Here is a 23538-nt window from a genome sequence, read left to right as displayed (position 1 = left end):
GATCTGGCTATTTTTGTTTGTTGGAAATCAAGTTAACTGATAAAACAATTTTAATGATATAAAAAATATTTTTCCCAAGAGATTCTACATTACTTAAAATAACTAGTCAAATAATAAAATTGTCAAAACAGATTTACCTGACCAAAGGTCCCCCGTCCCAAAAATTCCAGTACCTCATACTGGTTTGTGGCCGAGTATAAAACTTCATGTTGTACAAGCTGATAGTCCCCCTCAGTATTGGAGGAGCTATTTTTTGATGTTGCAGGCGCCGTGGTGATAGTTGTAGTTGTTGTCGAGAATTTTTTTGTTGAGGTTATAGGCACAACTGCAGCAGAACTTTTATGGTGCACTTGATGCCGATGGTGTGTGTGTTGGGCTCTATCTTCTATTTGTTTCGTTTGGTGAGGTTGTAACACTTGATGTTGCAAACCTATCGCATCTTCAAGCTCATGTGATTTGCGTTTCAAACCATTTTGTTGCTAAATGTAAGAGAAATTAGTTTTAAATGTAAGTTTTTTAAGCCAAACATTACAGTAAGTATCAGAAATACTCTTGATTGTTAGAAAATGCATTACCTCTGACAAATCTACTAAGACATATGACACTTTCTTTAAGATTATTCACGATTAAATTTTAAAGGACAACTCATATTCTTGAGAGAATATAAATCTTTTCAACTCTTAATCACCTATTAAAGTACTGAAATATTATCAGTGCTAAGCACTCAAAATAAAAGAAATGGTCTGGATGATGTGAATTTTTTTTTCTTTTTTACAATAGAAGCTACATGATAGAAATTTCTTATAAATGTTCTAAACTCTTACAAACTCACATTTATTTTTAACTTTTAAATGTATTTTCAGTATTCAACATATATTTGAAAATAATATTAATAAAAATTAATATATGTTCAGTCAAGAAAAAAAATCAAAGTGCACTAAAAGAGTAATCTGTCCCTGTCTTCACACCACTGACAACAATCTTTAACTGTTACTGATCATAGCCCATTTTGTACTGAATCACTTCACACCCCTGACAACAATCTTTAACTAATACTGTTACTGATCATAACCCATTTTGTACTGAATCATTTCACACCACTGAGAACAATCTTTAACTGATACTGTTACTGATCAGAGCCCATTTTTAGTGAATCACTTCACACCACTGACAACAATATTTAACTGATACTGTTACTGATCAGAGCCTGTTTTGTAGTGAATCAATTCACACCACTGACAACAATCTTTAACTGATACTGTTACTGATCATAGCCCATTTTGTACTGAATCGCTTCACACCACTGACAACAATCTTTAACTGATACTGTTACTGATCATAGCCCATTTTGTACTGAATCGCTTCACACCACTGACAAGAATATTTAACTGATACTGTTACTGATCAGAGCCCGTTTTTTTAGTGAATCACACACCGCTGACAACAATCTCTAACGAAGATGTTACTGGTCAGAGCCCATTTTTTATGAATCGTTTCACACCACTGAGAACAATCTTTAACTAAGTTACTGATCATAGCCCATCTTTTTAGTGAATCACTTCACACCTCTGACAACAATCTTTAACTAATACTGTTACTGATCAGAGCCTGTTTTGTAGTGAATCACTTCACACCACTGATAACAATATTCAACTAAAATCATCAGTGAAATCAATACCTGTTTTGCTTACTGAATAATAATAAACCAAAATATTCCAAGGTTCGTCTACTGTAATAACATTCTACACATATTATAATGGATATGTTGAGGTAAAATTACACTCCTAAAAGTTCTTAGACCTCTACAAAAAAATAAAAATATATGTAAACATCAGACACAACCAAATATTTAATTAATTATTCAACTGGAATTATTACATGATCCTTTGTTAAAATATTGTTATTGCAACATAATTTGTCTGTACAAAATTTCATGTTTACATTTTTATAATGACTTATGTTCCATAGTAATCAGTTTCCTGTAAACTTAATGAAACTGTTTTAATATATACAATAATTATTAAGCTCAAGAAGTTGGTTGTTACACCTCTAACTATAAGGGAATTCAGAGTTATGTTACAGAAATGGTGCAGTATATGAACTGTGACATTCTGCTACATTTACTTCACTAAACTTTGTTCTCCCTTAATCATTTAGTGCATGAAATAATTAGATTAATGGAAACACAATTAACTGATTTTCAAAGAAAATGAACATTACTTGTGATTCTTTCTCAATTTAATTTATTTTATGAAAAATAAATCAATAGAAAAATATTCACTAAACTTTGTTCTCCCTTAATCATTTGGTGCATAAAATAATTAGATTAATGGAAACACAATTAACTGATTTTCAAAGAAAATAAACAATACTTGTGATTCTTTCTCAATTTAATTTATTTTATGAAAAATAAATCAATAGAAAACTATTTACTTTAGTACAAATAATTAATACTGTCTTCAGGTTTTAGTTACTTTTCTGAATAAACCTGTGAAGTAAAAAAATACATTTCAGACATTGCTATAACAGGTTTATATCAATTTGTATGTTAACACTCCTACGAAAAGTGGGGTCTAATAGGCCCCAGAGCAACTTGAAAGGTTATTAATATTAGGCTAATAAATTTGTATTTAAATGAAATTGCCATTTCATTTGATTTCATTTAAATACAAAATTCTTAGCCTAATATTAATAACCTTTCAAGTTGCTCTGGGGCCTATTAGACCCCACTTTTCGTAGGAGTGTTAACAGGGGTATATTTGGAAAAGGGCAAATGAATTCAATTGCCATGGGCCCTCCAGGTTAAAGAAGCCTCCCAACTCAAAGAAATATTAAAAACAATGTTTTATTTAAAATCATGTTTCACAACTGTCACTATGACACCAGTGATTTTTTTTGTTTCATATAAACCTTTTATTTTCTCATTTTTCATCAACTCTTTCCAGACAGGACACAGGTCAAAGAGCATGTCACCATCTTTGTTGACTTGCATTTAAAATTTTATTGAACTACTATTTAATGAATTTATGCCAATATGTATGGTATTAAACTGTAGATTATAATTACAATTTTAGTATTGTACATTATCAATTTCTTAATCTAAACATAAATATTAATAAACACAATTGAACATTGATTTTTGTTTGTCATGTGGTATGTTGAATGCTGCACTAGATTAAATGAGATAATTTTGATGTCAAAATACTAAGTCTATAGTTTTGTAAAAATTAGAAAGTCAAATAATGACAAGCAAGAATATTAAATAAGAACCTCATCTCTTTCTGAATGCTAAGATATTGCACTGAATCAATCATAGTAGCCCCGATCACCTCTTTATAATTTTAGAAATGGTCCCTTACATGTAGTTATTTCAATATATGACATGTGAATAACCAAATGATAGCTCAGAATCTCCTGATTTCAAACCAAGATTTCACAGAGCTAGGTTGTGTCTTTAGTCTGCTCAAAATTTCATATTTTAGAGACTGTAACACAGCTTAGTTAGTACATTTGATAAATTATCATGGAATTCTACAGTATCAATATAGTAAACTCTGATTTTTTTTGGTTATTCAACTGTATATATAAAACCTAAAAAAAATTTGTTAATTACCTTCATATGCAAACTTCTAGAAGGCTTAAGAATCTACATTAAGCAACAATTAGCTTTTCTTTTCTTAATCTTCTTTCTTTTAGAAATAATAACTTGTTTCTAAATAGTAATAATCCATATACATACATAATGTATAATTATTTAAATGTCACTGTGATATATTTTACAAAATACAATTCAACTAAAACACAGCTACGACATACTAAAGGTAAGTCTGATATTACTGGATACAGTTACAACGAATGCACGTGTCCCAACATCATAACTTCTGTATTGTTAGTAAAGTACAGTTGAAAGGTTAATATAATAAAAATGATAAATATAAATATATAATATTATGAGATTTAAGCTAGTTAATCTAAACATTTATGTTTAGATGTTATAAGCTGTTATCATCCTAGAATGAAAAATAAATTACATTTCCTAATTTTTCATGGTGGCTACAATATTGGTCACATTAACTGAACCCATACAGAGATTCATTAGTGAAAATAATAAACAAACAAAAAATAGTTTGCCTCAAAAAAATTTGGTAACTATCTGGACATTTTAAAAATTTTTGAGTGTGAAATAAATAGACATGTGAAAAAAAGGTACAAAAACTATTACTGAATAAACTTTAAGACTTAATAAAATTCTAATATAATGCAAATGAAAGCACTGTAATATTTACTGATAATCTACAAACCTTTACTAATATAAAAGTTATAAAACAAAAACTATAACAAGCACAAAACAGTTACTAAGTTGGTCACAGAAACAGAGCACATGTCAAAAGAGTCAACATGTCTCAGAGCTTGTTTTTTTCATGACTGTTTGACCATTATCAAAAAAATTTGATGTCGTTACTTTACATTTATTATAAAAATATGTTGCCATTAATTTATACGTTTTTAGATATTAGAATTATTACTTTTTATATTAACTGAGTATCATCTGTGTTTTTGTAATACTCAATGTGTAGTTAATAAATAAATACTAATGACTTGTTTATGAAGTTCAGTTTTTAAGTATAGATATGCCATTACTAGCCACATTTACAGCTTATGTGATTGTTTCCTAAAATACTGTTACTCAAAGCAACACAGGAAACTGTTTAAAACATTTATTATTTACCTGGTAGGTGTCTAGCAGTTTGGCTGCTTGAGCACGCACAATTTTTTTCTGAACTCCAAGGGGAGCAGCTGACACTCCATTCTGGGAGGTTTGTTGACAGCCATAAGGATTACTTGTGGAAGGCACAATGTATGGATTAATACTAGTGCAATTATTTAGATCTCCCCCAGTGTTTACTCCAACTGCATTATGGTCAGCCAAATATCCACTTGTTGAAGTAATATCACTAACTTGGTTTGCATTCCCATATTCTACACTAAAAATACAATTAAATATTAGAAAAATATGACTCCTGTAATTTTTCCATTAAGACAAATAATTAAACAATAATCACTGTTTGTTGTAACAGCTTCTTAACATTAAGCCTGCAACTTCAAACATTTACAAGACTGAAAGAAAATATTACAAGATAAGAAAAACCTGTGACTGTTCAGATGTTATAGTTTATTATGACAAATGTTCCTATCTGAAATGAAATTTGTAACTTAAAAAAACTACTTTGTGTTTTAATAAGCATACAGTTCACCATTAAGAAAATCACAAACATTATACCAAGCCACCATTTTCCTTAATGAAGATGAACTGTAGAGTTACACAAACATTCAAATATACTTCATTTTTCTTTAGAACTGGCTGGTGTCAAATATTAGTACTTTCCCTACAAATAGCTTCATTCCAATAACATACACAGTACTGTTCCATTTTACAGTTTAAAACAACTAAAAACATACATGTACAATAACTAGTTTAATATCACTTTTTTCCAAAGTAATACATGACAACAAAGAACCTAATTTCAAATGTAGTTAATTAATCAATACCTCTAAAATTAAAAATTACTAAAAGCAAAATTGCATCTAGAACAGATTGTGTAATGTTAAGTAATAAGAAATCACTTTACTAAACTGTCTGTGGAAGATAAACATCTTCACATAACCTTATAAGTATCAAACAAAGTGTTTTTCAGCTGAAGATCTCTACCCAACCATGTTTAACTTCACACAAACTTGAAAATTTGTTAATCAGAATTGGCATACACCAGAATTACCCCAGTTACAATTTTGTAATACATGTTTAATACAAAAATTTAGATAACTGTGTGAGTGTATACATACACATATATAACCATAATTTTTAAGCCAAAACAAAACATATTAAAATTAAACAAAACATGCTGCATGTTTTTAAAAAAAATCCCAGGGTACAGGCTACAATGTGGGATTATTTTAATTAGTGTAAGTAATAGGGTGAAAGTATTTAGAGCAGAGCATGCGAGACATTTTACTTTACTATGAACAAACAGACCCAAAAATGAAAATAAATTAAAGACAATGCATAAATTTAAATGGTCCCCAGGATAGAGTTGTAAATGCAGAGTAAAACATGCCCTGGATATATATAACGTTGTAACCAAAAATATTAAAGCCATAAACAAAACACATTAAAATAAAACAAAATATGATGCATGTTTTGTTTAATTTTAATGTGTTTTGTTTATGGCTTAAAAATTTATGGTTATAATAAATATCAGAGGTTGAGATTTGCTGTTTTTAATGCAATCCTTCCTCATGATTTTGTTTACTTATTTGGCTTCATTTAGATGTAATTATTTAATTTCACTAAAATATAAATATATATACTTACAAACTTTGCAGACTACAGTTGTAAATACATCTTTATGACTGAATGACTATTATGTTAAACATAGTAGTACTGTTTTTAGGTTTCAATTATGTTTATACAGAATAATTATTTGTCTCTAAAACGAAATGCAATTTATTTTCTGTACCTTAGAATTTATCAGATATTCAAAATTTTATGTACTAATATGGATGCAATGTTCTGAACAAATCCTTGAAAACACTAGAATTCCAATTATGTGTTCATGTTGCTGGTAACCCCTACATAACACAAAATTCTTGTTACATTTGTGTGTTACTTAAACAAGCTGCATAAACAGAGCTTCAACTGTCTCATCAAAAACATTTATAACAGAGTCCACTGTTCTTTAATATGCTGTACAAATATGATAGACGAACATAGGTTTTCTAGATTCTAATTGCATTCTTTTGCTAATACATGAATTATATTGATAACACAAGAATGGTTTTACTCACTGAAATATGCTATATATACCTTTGTAAATATAAATACAGAACAGCTTGTACTAGTAGTGGTTTATCTGCAGGTTGATATTTACCTTAATAAAAGCATCTTGTCCTGATAAGTGCCAAAAATTAGAACATTGTTGCCTTCTTATAAACTGTACAGCTGAAGAGAAATAAATATATGTGTATAATTTCAAGACTGCTAAAATTAGATATTTACAGTTCACAGGTTCTCACCAGAACAGGTCATCTAATCTCCTCTTCTTTGAAATAGAACACACTAAGTTTTCAATATCTTTGTGTGATTTTATATAATGCACTTTCTCAAGCATCCCCAGGCTCCACTACTGTAAAAAAAAATTACCAAAGCCATAAAGAACCATATGTATATTACACATGCTCATATTTTCCATCAGTCTGGTCTTTAGTCCAAGTAAATTATTAAATACATCTATGCTGTCTGTAATCTAGCTCTTGTTTTAGTCCAAGTACCTTATTAAACACATCCATACTCTCTGCAACTTGATTTTCATACACTGTGATTTTGTTTTCTTTTCCTCTAAGTATCTTACTAAACACTGATAGAAAAACCCTACAAGTTATGTTTTTTTTATTTCATTACAAAACATGTTCATACTCTCTGATATACTTTCCTTTTTTCCAACTTCTACGATTTATAAAACTTTTACAAAACACTATACAAATTGAAAATGTATTTACATTATGACAATATTTGCTTTTCTGTAGCTAAATTTAATCTATTTCTAAAATTCTTACAAATATTCAGACATTAACTCAAAACCACTGAAGATCTCTATCACACAAAGTGATAAAAAACAATTTATCAAGGCAACTATTCATTAAGCTGATAGATTTTTGGCAGGTTTGCCACAACTTTCATGTTTATTTCTTCATTTTTAAATCTAAAATTTAAGTAACTGACTTAAATATTCATACAAACACATAAAAGTAAGAAATGAAAAAAGGACAGTTTTGTAGCCAACAGATTCAATACAACCATTAAATTATTTTAAAATATATATATATATCCATACGTAAATAATCTGACTTACGGTACATTAACTGAATCATACATAAAATTACCTGAAAATTGAATAGTACAATTTTAAAAAATTAACAAAAACTTCACCTCTTGGAACAAAACAAGTAACTGGTTTCTGATATTTGTCACTCCATGGTTTTGTAAAACAGAACATATTACATCATGACAGATTTGCTATTTGGTTCACTAGATGCACCCTTCTGCATAACACTAGAAATAACTATTAAGTGAATAAAACGGTACTTGTGCATTGATAAAAGTTTAAAAACACACATACAACATTGCAAGATAAAAGTATATTTGTCAAAAATAATACACGAGTGAGTCTCTTTCACAGTTGTGTCCTGTTATTAATTACTCAGTATTTCTTATGCAATAAGTAAAATTATGTGTGTGTTTCTAAATATCTTTACTGTGCCTCAACTGATGTTATATTTAAACTGTCAATACCCAAACTTTACTTCAGCCTACTTATTTATCCCAACATTACAACAAACTCAGAGATGGTCCTAAATCTAAAGAGTGAACTTAGTGTGGAATTTCGATAAAATATTCATAACTTGTTATAGAACACAATCATTGAGAAGTTAAATGTACACTAACACTGAGAGTGCCAAAGAATAAATGTATTCTAATTGTAGGTAAGAAGACTGTCTTAAATTCACAAAATGAATTGCTGGTTTAAATTTCAAAATCCTGATATATGAAGGTAGCTGCTTCATTTGATCAGAAGTTAATGACAATTATAATCAGTCAATCAGTCTTTTTAATTAAGTGGTTCAAAATCATCGTATAAAATAGCATAATAGTGGTAGACATGTTCTGCATAGAAACTGATTGGCGGTACTACAAATATTTTGTAAAGTGTCAAAAGAATTTTTCATTATTAATTGTCATGGTGTCTGTCACACAACAAACTGGATTTGGCCCTATATTATATATATAAATAAACAAAATGTTTTGGTTGACGATACAATTATTATATCTACATAGTACACAGTAATAAAATAATGAATAAGCACCATTGTACCGAAACCAACAGGACAAATTGCCAGGTTAAGTCTTGACACTTTCTTATATTTACTGGTTGTGTTTTTTTCTTGTTTTTTTTACTGTTATTGTTTTATTAACTTCTATGCTACTACCGTATGATTCATTCCTCAGTCAAAAATGTACACAAAAGAGGCCTTACCTAAAATTTCAAAAATCAATTGTAGTACTATTATTCACCTTGCAAATGTGGATGGAGCACAGATTTCTTGAGCACCAACACTAGCTTCACGAAAATTTTACACCGATCTCACATCTCACCCACTGTAACCGCATAAGCCCTAACAAAGAAACTCGAGCTCTACGTAGAAAGCACGACTTAGGCATATCCGTCATGAAAGGCGTGAACGCGGTGATGCCCTACAGAAAGGATGTGACATGCAGCCCATATTATAATAAAACCCGCTTCCTGTTCAAGCTAGTACTGTAACGAGCCTGACTAGCAGCACATAAGCGTTCCATATAATCGCTAAGATTGAATAATTCTATCCAAGACCAGTTGTTTGAAAATTATCATCACGTATTTACCAAACATTGAACTTCACCCGTTTTATGCACAGGTTCAGTAACTGTTTATGGACCTTCACTCCCTGTATCAAATTTCCAACATTTTACATATACGTTTCTTAATGCAATAAACGATGCTTACAAAATGTCTAAACACGCAGATCAACAGAGGGCGTTTCAATAGTGACAGTAGGAGATACGCGCCAAAAGACTTCTCCCGCGAAGACCCAGCCATAGCTAGAACAATAAAAATATTACACTGAACCATTTATCTAGTCCTTTTATTTAATCAAAACTGCATAATTTTATTTTCCTGATGAGTTTAAAAAGTGAACAGCTGATAACACAGCATTCAATAGTGTATTTTCTTGGTGACACTGTTAAAATGTAAATAATGTTTTATTTTCATCCAGAGAAGGATCAAGCTATAATTACTTTTTATCCTTCCAATTAATTGTTTAGTTTTACTAGTTTTGTTCGTTCTCTCGTTCAACCTAAAATAACATACAGTTCTAAAGGTAGTTCAGATTGATAAAAGTTAAGGATTAAAGAACAGTAGGCTGTACTTCCTACCAGATATCAAAGAACTTAGTGATCCATATTAATTGATCTGCTAACTAAAGAATACACTGAATTGCACATCTGTAAACTTCAACTCCCCAAATAAATTCCGTGCAACTGTACTCAATTACAACAGCCATGGTTGAAAAATGTTTCAGCTTAATTGTTATATGAAACACGCACAGAAGCAACAAGACAATCGTCACGTACGCTTCCCATGGGTATCGAATCGCGAATGTTTGATATACTCGTTTTCTCTCGGTAACATAAGCGTATTCAATTCAGTAAAAATGTAAGTAGTCTATATAATTAGCGCTATTTATACATTATATAAATCGGACTCGCAGAAATGGAAATTATGGAAATTTCCATAAAAAATGGAAATCTAAGTCGAGATTTTTTGTACTGGTGGTGACGTCAAACGTCTGACAAATTTTGACGGGTCTCTTGGCACTTTAAAGTTTAGCACTACTTCGCTGGATAGCCTAACATCGAGATCTGATACCCGCTATCTTCCTTTCCCTAGTTAAATGTCAACACTTTGGTTTTCCTGTACTAATTGGAACTTGTGAATGTCTTACTTTTGCCGTTATTTGAATAATTTGGTAGAAAATAGTCAGTTCTTTTTAGACATAGTAAGTACTTGGTGTAAACTGTCACTAAATCATAATCTTCTCGTGTAACATTGCAGATCTTGAGCTGACGAAACGGATCTTTGAATTAAAAATTTATTTCAAATATGACCTCACGGTTATCACTGTCTGAATATGTAAATCTGGTGGAGAATAGTAGCGGAAACTGTCTGAACGTTGTACATATTCCTTTAGTCCACCCTAACATTGGAAAGTGTTCCAAAGAACTTAACTCTATGATAAAGAAAAGTAAATAAAATGTGAATTGAACATTTAAATAAATGTGCTGTTGAAAAGGTACAAGAATCAAAACTGTCAGAGGATACCTATGCAATAAATTACTTGTATACTAGTAAAGGTTGCCATGATATAGTACTAGTGGGAAACTTATAGTCGATGAAACGTTACTGGAATATATATACCCTTATACGTTAAAATATGAGTACGTTTCCATGATTTGAGATTACTACTGAATGTTTAGATTTTAATGATTTAAGCTTGCGCCATTCTCCAATGCACACATTGTTTAATAAACTTCGTTACATGAGGGTACCGGGGAATTTCATTCCCTGTGCAAAAATTAACAAAGCCCTATAGATATAGAATAAGTAAACACTACAATATATCTAAGTGATGTTCATTGTACGCTTAGTGAAATGTAAATTACTTAAAATCACTCAAAACCCCACCTGCAGAAATATGTTATTTCAACGACGGACGTGAACGTTAAGCCTGCGTTTTACAAATGTACGTTCAAAACAACATGTTTCTGCGTGTTATTGGTCTTTGCTTTAAATATAAATTGAAATGTTTAACAAATCGACTGTTCAAAAGCTAACTTTGCGAGTTATTTGGCTGACATCACATTTTACAAATGCCCACTATAAAGTTAATGTAACTGCAAAGTGAGTAAATTTTCAAGTAACGGACAGAATAGATATTATGTATCTCAGAACGACTGTTATGGGTATTAACACTTATTGATAAGCAAAGAACAACGTTTCGACCTCCCTAGGTCAACTTTGGTAACCTGAAGATGACCTAGGGGGGTCGAAACGTTGTTCTCTGCTTATCAACAAAAGTGTTAATATCCATACCAGTCGTTCTGAGATACATTTTTACTTCAAGTGTGTTTCTCGTCATCAAGAATACGTGAATATTTCCAAACAGGTGAAAAAACGAGACACTGCTTATGACGATGACACTCCACTGTTCGCCTGATGCTATCGATTATTTATAAGGAAAAACAGTATGTTAAATTAGCTATATCTATTAGTGGGTTAATTTTTAGTACGCATCATAGTAGAGAACTTTACAGTAAGTGAACAAATATTTAATAATCGGCCTGGATACTTTCACAGATTCTACCAACAACGCTAAAGAACTACGGCAAGGTCACCTCAGTTCTCCAGAAGCTATCGTCCGCGTTCCAAACACGTGACATTATTTCACTTTGTTTTTTGGTAAAATCCCTTATTTATGCCTTGTGCGCCTCGCCTCAACTTTGTCACTCACTACCACGAATAGTTAACTGAACCGTGTTCCGCAATGCAGACGTCCAACATACTAAAGACGTCGTAAATGCCAAATGTAAGATTTATAAAATGATTTCTTTTATTCAAATCTCCAATATTAAAACAAGACTATGTTTATATTGTAACAAATGATAGCGTGTTAGCGTTTAAAATTTATAATGTTTCAGTTCAAAAACAAAAACGGTTTGTAAGATACAACAATAAAGCATACAGTTTGTTATGATTCAGTAGAAAAAATTAAGTACCCGATTTAACTGCGTACAAGAATTTATTTTTTGCTAATTTAGATAATTTTGATACTTAAGTATCATTTACACGTCAACATCGAATCAATGGAAATATAAAAAAAAATTTGATTATAGTAATTACTTCAACATGACCATTATTTAATGTAATATATAAAATTTCTATTAGAGAAAGCACTGATGTATTTCGCCTTATTATACATCTTACACTATTTGTTAAGTTACTTAAATAAAATAGCACAGATTTTTATATTGTATCTTAAACAAGCCTTCACAAACCCAACAAATTAGCAGTTCAGTGCAGTCTATTAACGAACGCTTCGTGGTAACAACGATGAAAACCCGGTATAACAAACCAACACAGACCCACAAAACATTAGGTGTCAAATTGGTATCTTTAATATAACAGTATTTCTTTAAATACATTATTTCTAAAACAGTATAAAATAATTCTAATTACATTGAAATCTTAAGTCCACTAGCTTTAGGCCTAATATTAATTAAAAGATAAGCCTATATTAAGTATTGCCAACATTCGATTGATGAAAATACATTAACATTGATTTGTATTTCGTTTTAGTTACGTCTAAACTCTACCGCACTTAATACAATCACTAAATACACTTGTAATGTTAATACGTAGAATAATATTACAAGTGTATTTATTGATTGTATTAATAAATGGATTTATTACGGATGTAAACAAAAAGCGGAGGTAAATATAGTTTAGTAGGCATTTTTACATCAACGTTGAAATAACGTGCGCATGTACTTTCGGGAGAGATAGTAAAAATGAATATTATAACACATTAGTACATTTTAAAAAGTACTTAACAAAAGGAAATACTTTTCAACACATAGTAAAAGTTACTACATGGGTCTATGTTCTGGACATTCTCCATTGATAAAATATTCTGCATAATTACCGTATTCTAATAAGAGAAAGAAGGTAACTAAAACCAATGCTAGTTTCCAAAATAGAGACTTGGGTATACAGTGTGTAATCTTGAAACGTTAATACGTTCAAACTAATCTTTCCTGAAACATTTCTCTACGTCTTTCTGTTGAAATTTAATTTTGCTAGCCCAAGGTTTTGTTGGATTTCTTTTACGAAATAATTATTTTTAATAATCACCTTAAACACTCCAGACAAAAAAGAAATTTGATGTATGTATGTATCTTTAGAATTAAGCACAAAGCTATACAATGGGCTATCTGTGCTCTGCTCACCACGGGTATCGAAACCCTGTTTTTAGTTGTGCGAGTCCAGAGACATTCCGCTACGCCACTTGGAGGCATATAAAGTTGATACGTACAACCTTGTGACGTATGCAAATTTGGAAAAAGTTTTGATTCCAACAAACTTTCATTTATGTAGCAAAATAAAGATTACTTAAGAATTGTGAAATAAATAAGAACGTCTTCAAAAATTAAGTAATGCTTGCCTATCTGTAAAACGTTATATGAAAGTCTGACATACATATCCTAATATTAAAAAAGTTAAAGCATAAATGTACATACGTTTATAATTATACTTTTGAATGTGGATGGAAAATAAAAGCTGTGTTGATGAAAAGCAACGTCTTTTATAGTAATTTACAGAACAGTTGTATTTGATACCGAGTTCCTCACTACCTTCCAATAACGTGTAACATGTTTTCACAAAAACAAGGAAACTAGCAAGGAAAACCTCTGTCTTACACGTGGAAAGCTAAAACATCGAATGTATATTAATACACAGTAATCCCCTTATCATATAAAAATGGATACCAAATCTTAGCTGGCACGTGTTAAACAAAGCTGTTTACTGTTCAGTTTTAGCGCGTGATCATACTGAAATGAGGTCACCTTTTAAAACAGTTGAACACAAGCGAAGTAATATTCTTTCTTCATACAAACATGAGGGAAGCATGAGAAACGCCACCAAATATTCATACACAGAGGTGAATACTAGTGTACAATTACGAGATTTACCACATACATTTAATGAAGTTCGAAATGTTTCTCACTAGGTAAGAACGACCTGTAAAGAAATATGTAAACGCTATAATGATAAAATGGGCTTTTAAAGTGTCTAGTACTATACAAAATAACCTTTACGTCACCGATCTTTTCTATGCGTATACCGACGTAATACTATAGTACTACTTATATACCAAGTCGGTTCTTAACTCAGAGAAGATACGCCATTTTTACAATAAAAAAAACGCACCCACCGGCTTTTTTTCCCAGCTCAAAACAGACAAGCATCGTCATGTTAACAATAAACAAAACGAACCCACTGGGTTTTCTATCAGCTCAAAACCAGACAAGGAATGTCCTGTTCACAATAAATAAAACGAGTTTCCTATAAATGTCATTACTAAACTATCCATTAGTTTTAAATGCCATTATAAGTAGTGTACGCTACACATTAATGAATGAATCATTGCCAAACTAGTTAATAAGCGTCCTTGATGATTCCATTACACTACGCCATAACTTTCAGAGTACGCCATTCAGAGATGGCGTTGCTGCATATACACACGCTATTTATTTATTTCCCCTCCCCTTGCGGGTTCGAATCCCAGTCGCACCAAACATGCTCGCCCTTTCAGCCGAGGGGACTAAGTTGCGGTCAATCCCACTATTCGTTGGTAAAAGAGTAGCACAAGAGTTGGCGGTGGGTGGTGATGACTAGCTGCCTTCCCTCTAGTTTTACCCTGCTAAATTAGGGACGGCGAGTGCAAATAACCCTCGTGTAGCTTTGTGCGAAATTCAAAATAAACCAAAAAATCCCCTCCCTTCCTATAAATTAGGTGCAAGAAAAACAAGCAAAACTTGTTAAAATACATAAACGACTGTTTTGTTTAAAAATGGTTACACAACACATTTAAATATTTTTTCCTATTTCTACATAATTATATTTTATACAATGTAATATTGATTGCTCAACATTTATTAGTTCCAGTCAGTTGAACAACTTATTACGCTTTCACAGAAGCACCTCTGTGTCTAATCATACGTATTCATTATGTTTCCATGGTTAGGCTAGGCACACAAATACACACCACAGAGCTCTTTGCATGGGCTCTCTTTCATCCGTTTGTTGGAGAAAAATGTTTGGCCAATCAAATATTTGTTTCCTATACATCACTTTCAGATTTTAGAACTTGTAACTGTTACTACTACCTCTGCTGAGAATTACTGGATTGTTGTATAAAGTTTATTTTTAATTTTCTTATTAGTATATTTATACTATACAAATTGCTTTTCATGGCTAGCTTGATATATGGACTTAGGACTAACATAGTTCTGAGCTTGCTGACCCTAAACCTTGCGAGATACTATCGAGTTTATGGACGAAAATACTGTTAACGGTAAAGGTACCCGATGAAATAACGCATTCTTACCTTTATAAAAACTTGAAAAAAGAATAATTATCTACAATCAACAGCAGATTATCTTTAGTTTTGATCCACGTACGCACCTTGTTCTGAACATAAATTAATAATAAGATTCAACACACAAAGAACGGTAGTTGTCATGTTCTACATAGACATTACCTAAACAAATTTATCAGTTTTGTTATACTTTTTAATATTTTTCATCCGTTATATAACTTTACAGTTAAATGTTTTAAGATAATTGTTTATTAGCTATTAAATATTTCTTTTTAAGATTGATGTTTGAGGTTTAATACTCTTTGTTCCTGCTAGAGATACCACAAACTACAAAGTGCTTTGGGATTTTTAATGAGTAAATTAATACGCTACGGTAAACCACAAATACTAGCAGTTCTAAAAACATTTACATTGCTAGCTAAGCCAATATATTATTTGCAGAAGATGGTGAAATTACATTTACGATATTTGCACCAGACAAAATGTCAGGTTTTAATACCAAATCAGCAATGAAAGTCAATTTTCCAGTGTTTTCAAAGTTACTCGTATGGTTGAGTATACTCGAAGAGTTCCATTTAACAAACTTCACGCCCTTATTTGTAGTAAACATGCGATTTTCTCCGAACAGTATCACATACAAGAACCTACATATGTTATCTCTGACTTCTATGGTTTTCTGTCTAATCCACCCAAGTTGCCATGGTACCTGATATCCGTACAACTACTTTATGTCCGGTCTACTTCCCGTTCTAACCACGGAGAACATCCGAAGCGAAATAACAAATCAGTGATGTCGAGAAACCCACTTGTTGAGAAATTTATATGCAAAAAACGGCTCGTTTGGGTTGAGAAAATATTTTTCACAGAATAGCGAACAACGTTTCGACCTTCTTCGGTCATCGTCTGGTTCACAAAGAGAGAGGTAACTGACCGGAAGCTGACAACATGTTTGAAGGGGGTTGTGTAACTGAGTGTCGGAATGTAGAGGGCGGTGTTAGATGTTTGAATATATAATTTTATTTATTTTATTATATTAATATAGGTATTAATAGTTTGCTTCTATGGATGAGTTAAAAAATAATCTTTGTACCTTTTTTGTCTCAAAACTACCAGATTTTCTTTATAAGTATGGTATTGAAAATCTTTTGAGACGTTGGCAGACTGTTATTGAAAGTGATGGAAAACACATAAAAGTTGTAAAGATTAAAATTGTAAAGTTATTTTTTCTCCTTACGGGATGATCCGATACAATCACAAGTTCGGAAACCATCACTGATAATGACAATCTTAAAGCAGATACCTATCTTTCTACCTCTGTCATTAAACAAATTCTACATAAATGTAATCAGAATATTTTTTTATAAAACTATTTGATTAACATAACTAGTATTTTATATATGTCGAAGGCAAATACCTGATGATTCTTAAAAAATGTAACGTTGATAATATTATAATACGTACGTTCATTGTTACCGAAAATTCTTATCATAATAACGCTAAACTATAAGGCAATTCCGCTAAGTGGAGAAATCTGCTTATTAACATATGCTGTACTTTAGTTCAGTTATGTCACTCACTTATATCAATCAATATTGGCAAATACTAATTCATCATTCCCAAAACAACTGTTATCAAGGTTGTTGAACTTAAGGACTTGCCTAGTTTTTTAATTTTATCCTATTTCATTATATTAACAGAAATATGCGTCTTATGTATGAACAACGTGATCCTTACGGGCTATATTTTACAACACAAGCTATGTATACATGTGAATGCACTTGCACACACAACTACTGACTATAAGAAAGAGACTGAACTTCAAGATATACTTCAACAGCTCCGTATCTGAGTACGTACGAAGTTACCTTTGTAAAACAGTTAATGATTAAACTGTGTAGCGAAAAGGTTAATAGCAGATTTCAAGCACAATTTAAAACATACGGCACGACCTAACATCAATTTTTATAGTATATGCTGACACGTATTCAAGGTAACGAATACGTCAGTTTCTGTGAAGCTACGCTTTGAGCCGTCAATATATTACTTACTTTTGAGAAGTCTAGCTTTGATGATAAAGTAGGTGAACCCCTGTTTTATGCCAACTTTACTGTAGCAACACTGAAGAATCACCACCTTAGACTTTGACAGGATGTTGATTGTTTAAATAATTTCACTGATAAGCGATAGGTAAAACGACGACACTTGTGGGTGAACTGTTCAAAATTTTAAAATAAAAGGACTTAAAATTAATATATGAAATCTGCATGAGATGGGTATATAAAAACTAATATTTAGGATAAAAATAATTATTACATGACGTTACAGCTTGCTGAGTGTAATGGGTAATAAGGAAATTCAACCAGCATGCGAAACAACAAACAACTTACTCGATCATATAATCAAGGACCCATGGAGACAAACTATCCATACAAATCTGCGTTAAGACCACTTGGCTACTTCATTTTCATTTACGTGATCCCGAATACAACACGTAAAGGACAAACAAGTAATACTAGGGTACAAATTATAATGCGGCTACGAAAAAATGCAACCTAATGAGTGAGGTTACACTCTATATCAGATTTTACTTGCATGAAATCCAAAAGGAACTGAGAGTAAACAGGCATAATAAAATCAAAGTATGGACGTTCAATTTCACACATCTAAAACTTCAGCAAGCTGTGAGAAAGTAGCTGCGTTTAATGAAACAATAAAAATTAAATACAAAAATAACTTAATGAAACAGGGTACTACAAAATGACAACCGAGTTTAGTGGGTACAAACTTATCTCCTGAAGGTGGTCTTACAGTCTACAAAACAGTGGAATGATACTTAAGTTACCAGAAACTACATCGACACCCACGACTGGTTACTGTTGTTGGTCTCAAAATTAAAACGACCCCCAGGACCGGTTGCTGTTGTTGGTCTTCAGAACTTTTTTTTTTGCTTCTGAGGTCATGACCTCCAAGACTAATTACGTCTTCCACATATTAATATTTAAAAAAAAACCAAAAATGAAGTTTACCTTTGGACGTCCGCTAATGTAGTTATACACCTTCCATCCTCTATGATCAATACGATGTTAAAATGGACATTCACTTTTATATGAATGATTTCCTATAATTGTACCTATCTAAACACGTTTACTTTAAATTAATCAACAGAAAAGCCATGCAATTTCTGAAGAAAAGTTCAATATATTCTATGATAAATAATATTTTCGTTTTGTTACCTTACCCAATCATCTGAATACTTTTTGTCTAGACTAAAATAGTTTGGTCTGTTATTGTTTTTATTACAGAATGGTTTAAAACACAACTATTAAATTTAACAATGAATTCTTTATAGTAGCTATCACATACAGTGCATATGTACTTATAAGAAAAAAACAATAATGTAATGTCAGCGAAAGTCGCCTCTTTACGATGACTTAAGAACGTAAAACGCGAATCCCACAATTTTTTTGTTAACCGTCTAACCCCTACTGATCATTACCAATAGTTCTAAGCATGTGGCCAAATAAGTTATAGTTATATAAATAGTTGAAATCTTACATTAGTGTATATTTACTTTTACCTTTGTATGTGTGGTACACCATATTGTGAAGTTCATCATCAGGGACTTTACATCCATACCTACCAAGACCGTGACCAGTCAAAACATGTTTATAATGTCTTGCATGTCTCTGACAGTAAAACTCCTCTTAACCATCCGCCCACCATACTTTAATTTTGTTCATTCGAAATAAACAACAGTAGTTTTTGAGAGAATATCTATTAATTCTAGTGATTTCACGATTGACTATTATTAGTTTGTTACTTTTTTTAGTACATTTTAAATTCTAATTAAGCAGTAAATCAATTGGACTTCACGGAATTAAATTATATTGGGTACAAAGATGAATTGTAGCTCACAACCCACACGAGTTATATCTAGTAATGCCTTCTGTTGCAATCCTATTGTACTTATCCTCCACAAGATGGAGACGATGTGTGCTTCTACACGTACATTCGTATATCTTCGTTGTTGTTTTAACATATCAACGTTCTCTATAACCTTCAAAGCCTCATAAACAACCACTTTTGATCGGACTCACTTAAGGTAAAACCACCTTATTTTATTAGCTAAAATGATACTAAAGTGTCTGAAAACACAAGTGTCCTATTTTCAACAAAACGTTAATGCGATACATCTGCGTGTCCCTAACACAGAGGATCACTAAATCCGGGCATGGTTAGTAATAGACGTAATGTAAGACAATCTACAAATTAGGTTAACAAATTAAACATGATATTTCTACAGTTTCCCACCTTTGAATTCTCCCACGTAATTCTTTCTTTCAGTTAGACGCTGAACCATTACTGCAAATAAGTTTAATCGTAAGAGACTAGTATACGTGTACAATATACATAACAATTCAAAGTCCTCGTCTAATCTTATCTTCCAAAAGGCCTAACCGTCAACATAATACAGTATCTAATATACAATTAGTCCATTCTCCAACACTAGCTTTAAAGTATTTGTACAACACAGCATGATACCAAAGACGCCGAAAAAGCGCCATCTACAGCACCTCTAAGTACCACCAGTCAGCAATTAGTATTTGGAAAACAGCATGCTTCAAAGCCCATTACAGAGCAGTTCTCAAATAAATAAAATTCACATCCACCCAGTTATTGCAGTTACTAACAAGATGGTAGTACACACAGTCACCATAGTTAACATTAACATGATAGTACATACAGGCACCACAATTAACATCAACACGGTACTAATGATAGTACATACAGTCACGAATCTCTTTGATGAAATAGGAGAAACTAGAATACTTTTCACAATTCAAGATGCAAACGAAAACGTCTGTATAATGTAATACTAGTTTTAGCAGAGGTGCCCTAAACTTATGTGGAGACTTTTCTCAGCCAACTCCCTATAACAACTTCCATAATTCTAACCTGCACAGAGAAAATACGTAAATGAAAATGATCCTAATTTTTTCTTTTGGTAAAACAAAACTACCGTTTGTTTTGTTTTTTGTTAATTTTCGAGATTTGATGAGTATGTTGTCGGGGTGATCCTAAACTGTTTCGTGCCAAAAGTAATTCATACAAGAAATGTGATATTTTGCTGGACAACTCAGTTAAAGAACCATGATTTAACGTTTTCGGTATGTGGCAAATTTATCAAGCATTTACTCAACTGACAAAGTTAAGTCTAGTTTAAGAAAATAAACTGCATTCCGTAGAGATCGAGATTTTATAATTTAGATATTTGTAATATTTATGTATAACGAAGCACGACTAGTGTTAACTATATATTATACAAACATTCATAAATCTTTTTAATTGCACACTATACAACATTTCTGTAAACTTCAATTCCACCAGCACAACTTTTAAATCACAATAATACAAATATTGATTGTTTACGAAAGTTGGTAAAAAATTTTATAACAGCACTAACCTTAGAAACTGTAATAACCTACGCGTGAAAGTAAATAAGGGCATTTTATAGTACTCATCTGTTATATCAGTGCTAAGCCTCGCGTCCAGTACTGCGGCTTATTAGGCTTGTTACCACATTATTATGATGCGAATTAGATTAAGTGAACAGTAATTACTATCAAGTTTACTTAAGTTATTTATACACGATATTTTACGGTAGAAATTAATAACACAGCATTATTTACTTAATTTTAACACCTATTATTTATTTATATTATTATTATACGATACTTTCATTAACTTTATTATCATTCACAAGAACTGGCGAATCAGCATTCAATCATGCAATATTAAATGGATGACTTCTAATCAATAAGTTACGTGAAAGAAAATCATGTGCATCTTTTACAAAATTATTAACCCCCATAGAGAAGCGCGTTCAGTGACAATATCACAGCAAGTAAGACATCGTATCGTGTCATACCGCACAGTCATGACATCTGGGATAAATGTGGCAGAATGAAATACTTGTAATATTCAAAATAAATCTTATGTGCCAGTCATTTTCATCTACACACACTGTATACATTTTTTTTTATGTATAGTACTCGTAGGGCTGTTAATTAACTATACTCTTATGATAACAGTTTTCCTAAGTAAATTGTGATTCTTTGACGCGAACTTTCAATTTTCTACTAGCTTAAATCTTACTCAAAAGAAATTGTAATACTACTTGAATACTATTATATTAACTATCAGTGTAAAAGCTCAGCTAAAATAATGAAAAACCTGCTGAATCATAGAACTAAAATGAATTCGTCTATACCTCTAAATGCACCTGTTCTTCACTTATTTCATTGGTCTTTTAATTCTTTAATCACCTCATTTAAAAAAAAAAAAGCCAAAACTAAACAGAAGAACGAAGTGTTATGTGCACTCTGAAAGAAACTTAAATGGGAGACTTGAGCTTTTTCACTGTATTCTAGGGTAGGTAATAGTAAATATAGTGCGGATATTCCAATACAATTTTCCAACTCTTTCGACTGTACAAAGGATAAAAGATATTTGGAAGTAAACTTTATTTAGCTTCATGTGTTTAGGCCAAGTATATAATGTATTTGTTAACAGACCAAACTATAATTATGAATTAAGATTTACTTACCACCTAAACCTTTTCAAACAGTGACAATTACCTTAGTAACAGCAGACCTAATTTAATACACAAACGTAACATAAAGCTTAGCTGAAAAAAACACTACTTAGTAAATTCTATAATACCAAACTAATAATTATGAAATAAATTTTACCACCAAAACTTTCCAAACTGTGACTCTTCTATTTTGCTTTGGGTACAACTTAATCTCAAAACTTAACTTATTTTGCTGTAATATATCACTCCATCGTCGACCTAAGGAAAATCATGCGTTAGTTTTGTTGCTAAGCTACGATATATATTGGTGAAGCATTGTTTAAAAACGTTCTCAACAAAGAGAATAAGCTTGTTATGATTGGTTATCTATTTTCATCTTCAGTTTTTAACAGAGCTTTTTTTCTTAATTTTTTCAACTACTCAATTATACTTTAACTAGAGGTAAATATTGATATTTTTTGCAATGTAAACTTATAGTGAGGCAGTGAAAAACAATACATTACTTCCTCGACTTGCTTATATTTTCCACAACTGTGATCACCATGAAATTTTTGTGGGTTTCTTGAGGGATTTTACAATAATAATTTTTATTCATCTTTTATTTTTATTAATATGATATCCACTTAACTTTTCATTTTACTACTGCCATATTGCAACATATTTTTAACGTCAAGTTTGTTTGTTTGTTTGTTGTTGTTTTTGTTGAAATTGAAAACATTTGTTTAAAAAAAATATTGTAAAACTACGTAAAATGAAAAATATTTTTCTAGGGAATATTATAGACACAAATGAAATAAATTTTCGTAACACTTTTCAAATCAACAAAAGTGAAATTTAATGGCGCGCATAAAAGTAATAAAGCTTTCGTCAATTTCATTTACGCTCTCGAAACACATACACAAAAAAACGTTATATGGCACACACATTCACAAATCATGCTTTTTTTTCCATATACACTAATTTACTGGAAATTATAGCATTATCAATGTAATTATAGTAAGTTTAATATAACACAGGAAGAATAGCAAGCGACCAGGTCAGGAAAGGTTGTTATTAAAAAGTGTTAATCGTGAATTCAATAAATTTGACATTAAAGCAACAAATAATGAAAATACACTCACCTCAGGACC

General features: G+C 31.4%; 1 protein-coding gene across 18 annotated transcripts in view; it reads right to left on the bottom strand.

Moving 5' to 3' along the window:
• Positions 1-23538, bottom strand: part of LOC143238727 (homeodomain-interacting protein kinase 2-like) — a 123882-nt gene that overhangs the window by 36487 nt on the left and 63857 nt on the right. For 6 of the 18 annotated variants that reach the window (XM_076479227.1, XM_076479213.1, XM_076479221.1 and 3 more), the window contains exons 3-5: positions 7075-7184; positions 4730-4985; positions 138-479 (exon numbers count right to left, since the gene is read on the bottom strand). In XM_076479227.1, the coding sequence (XP_076335342.1) occupies positions 138-479; positions 4730-4985; positions 7075-7169 (693 nt within the window). In that variant the 5' untranslated portion in view covers positions 7170-7184. Of the gene's footprint in view, positions 1-137; positions 480-4729; positions 4986-6929; positions 7185-9092; positions 9535-23538 lie in introns of those variants that run through there. The other 12 variants (XM_076479228.1, XM_076479222.1, XM_076479223.1 and 9 more) reach the window with 8 other exon arrangements.

This window comes from Tachypleus tridentatus, chromosome 13 (genome assembly GCF_004210375.1).
Source record: "Tachypleus tridentatus isolate NWPU-2018 chromosome 13, ASM421037v1, whole genome shotgun sequence".
Taxonomy (NCBI): domain Eukaryota; kingdom Metazoa; phylum Arthropoda; class Merostomata; order Xiphosura; family Limulidae; genus Tachypleus; species Tachypleus tridentatus.
This window is presented reverse-complemented; position numbering and strand designations above follow the sequence as displayed.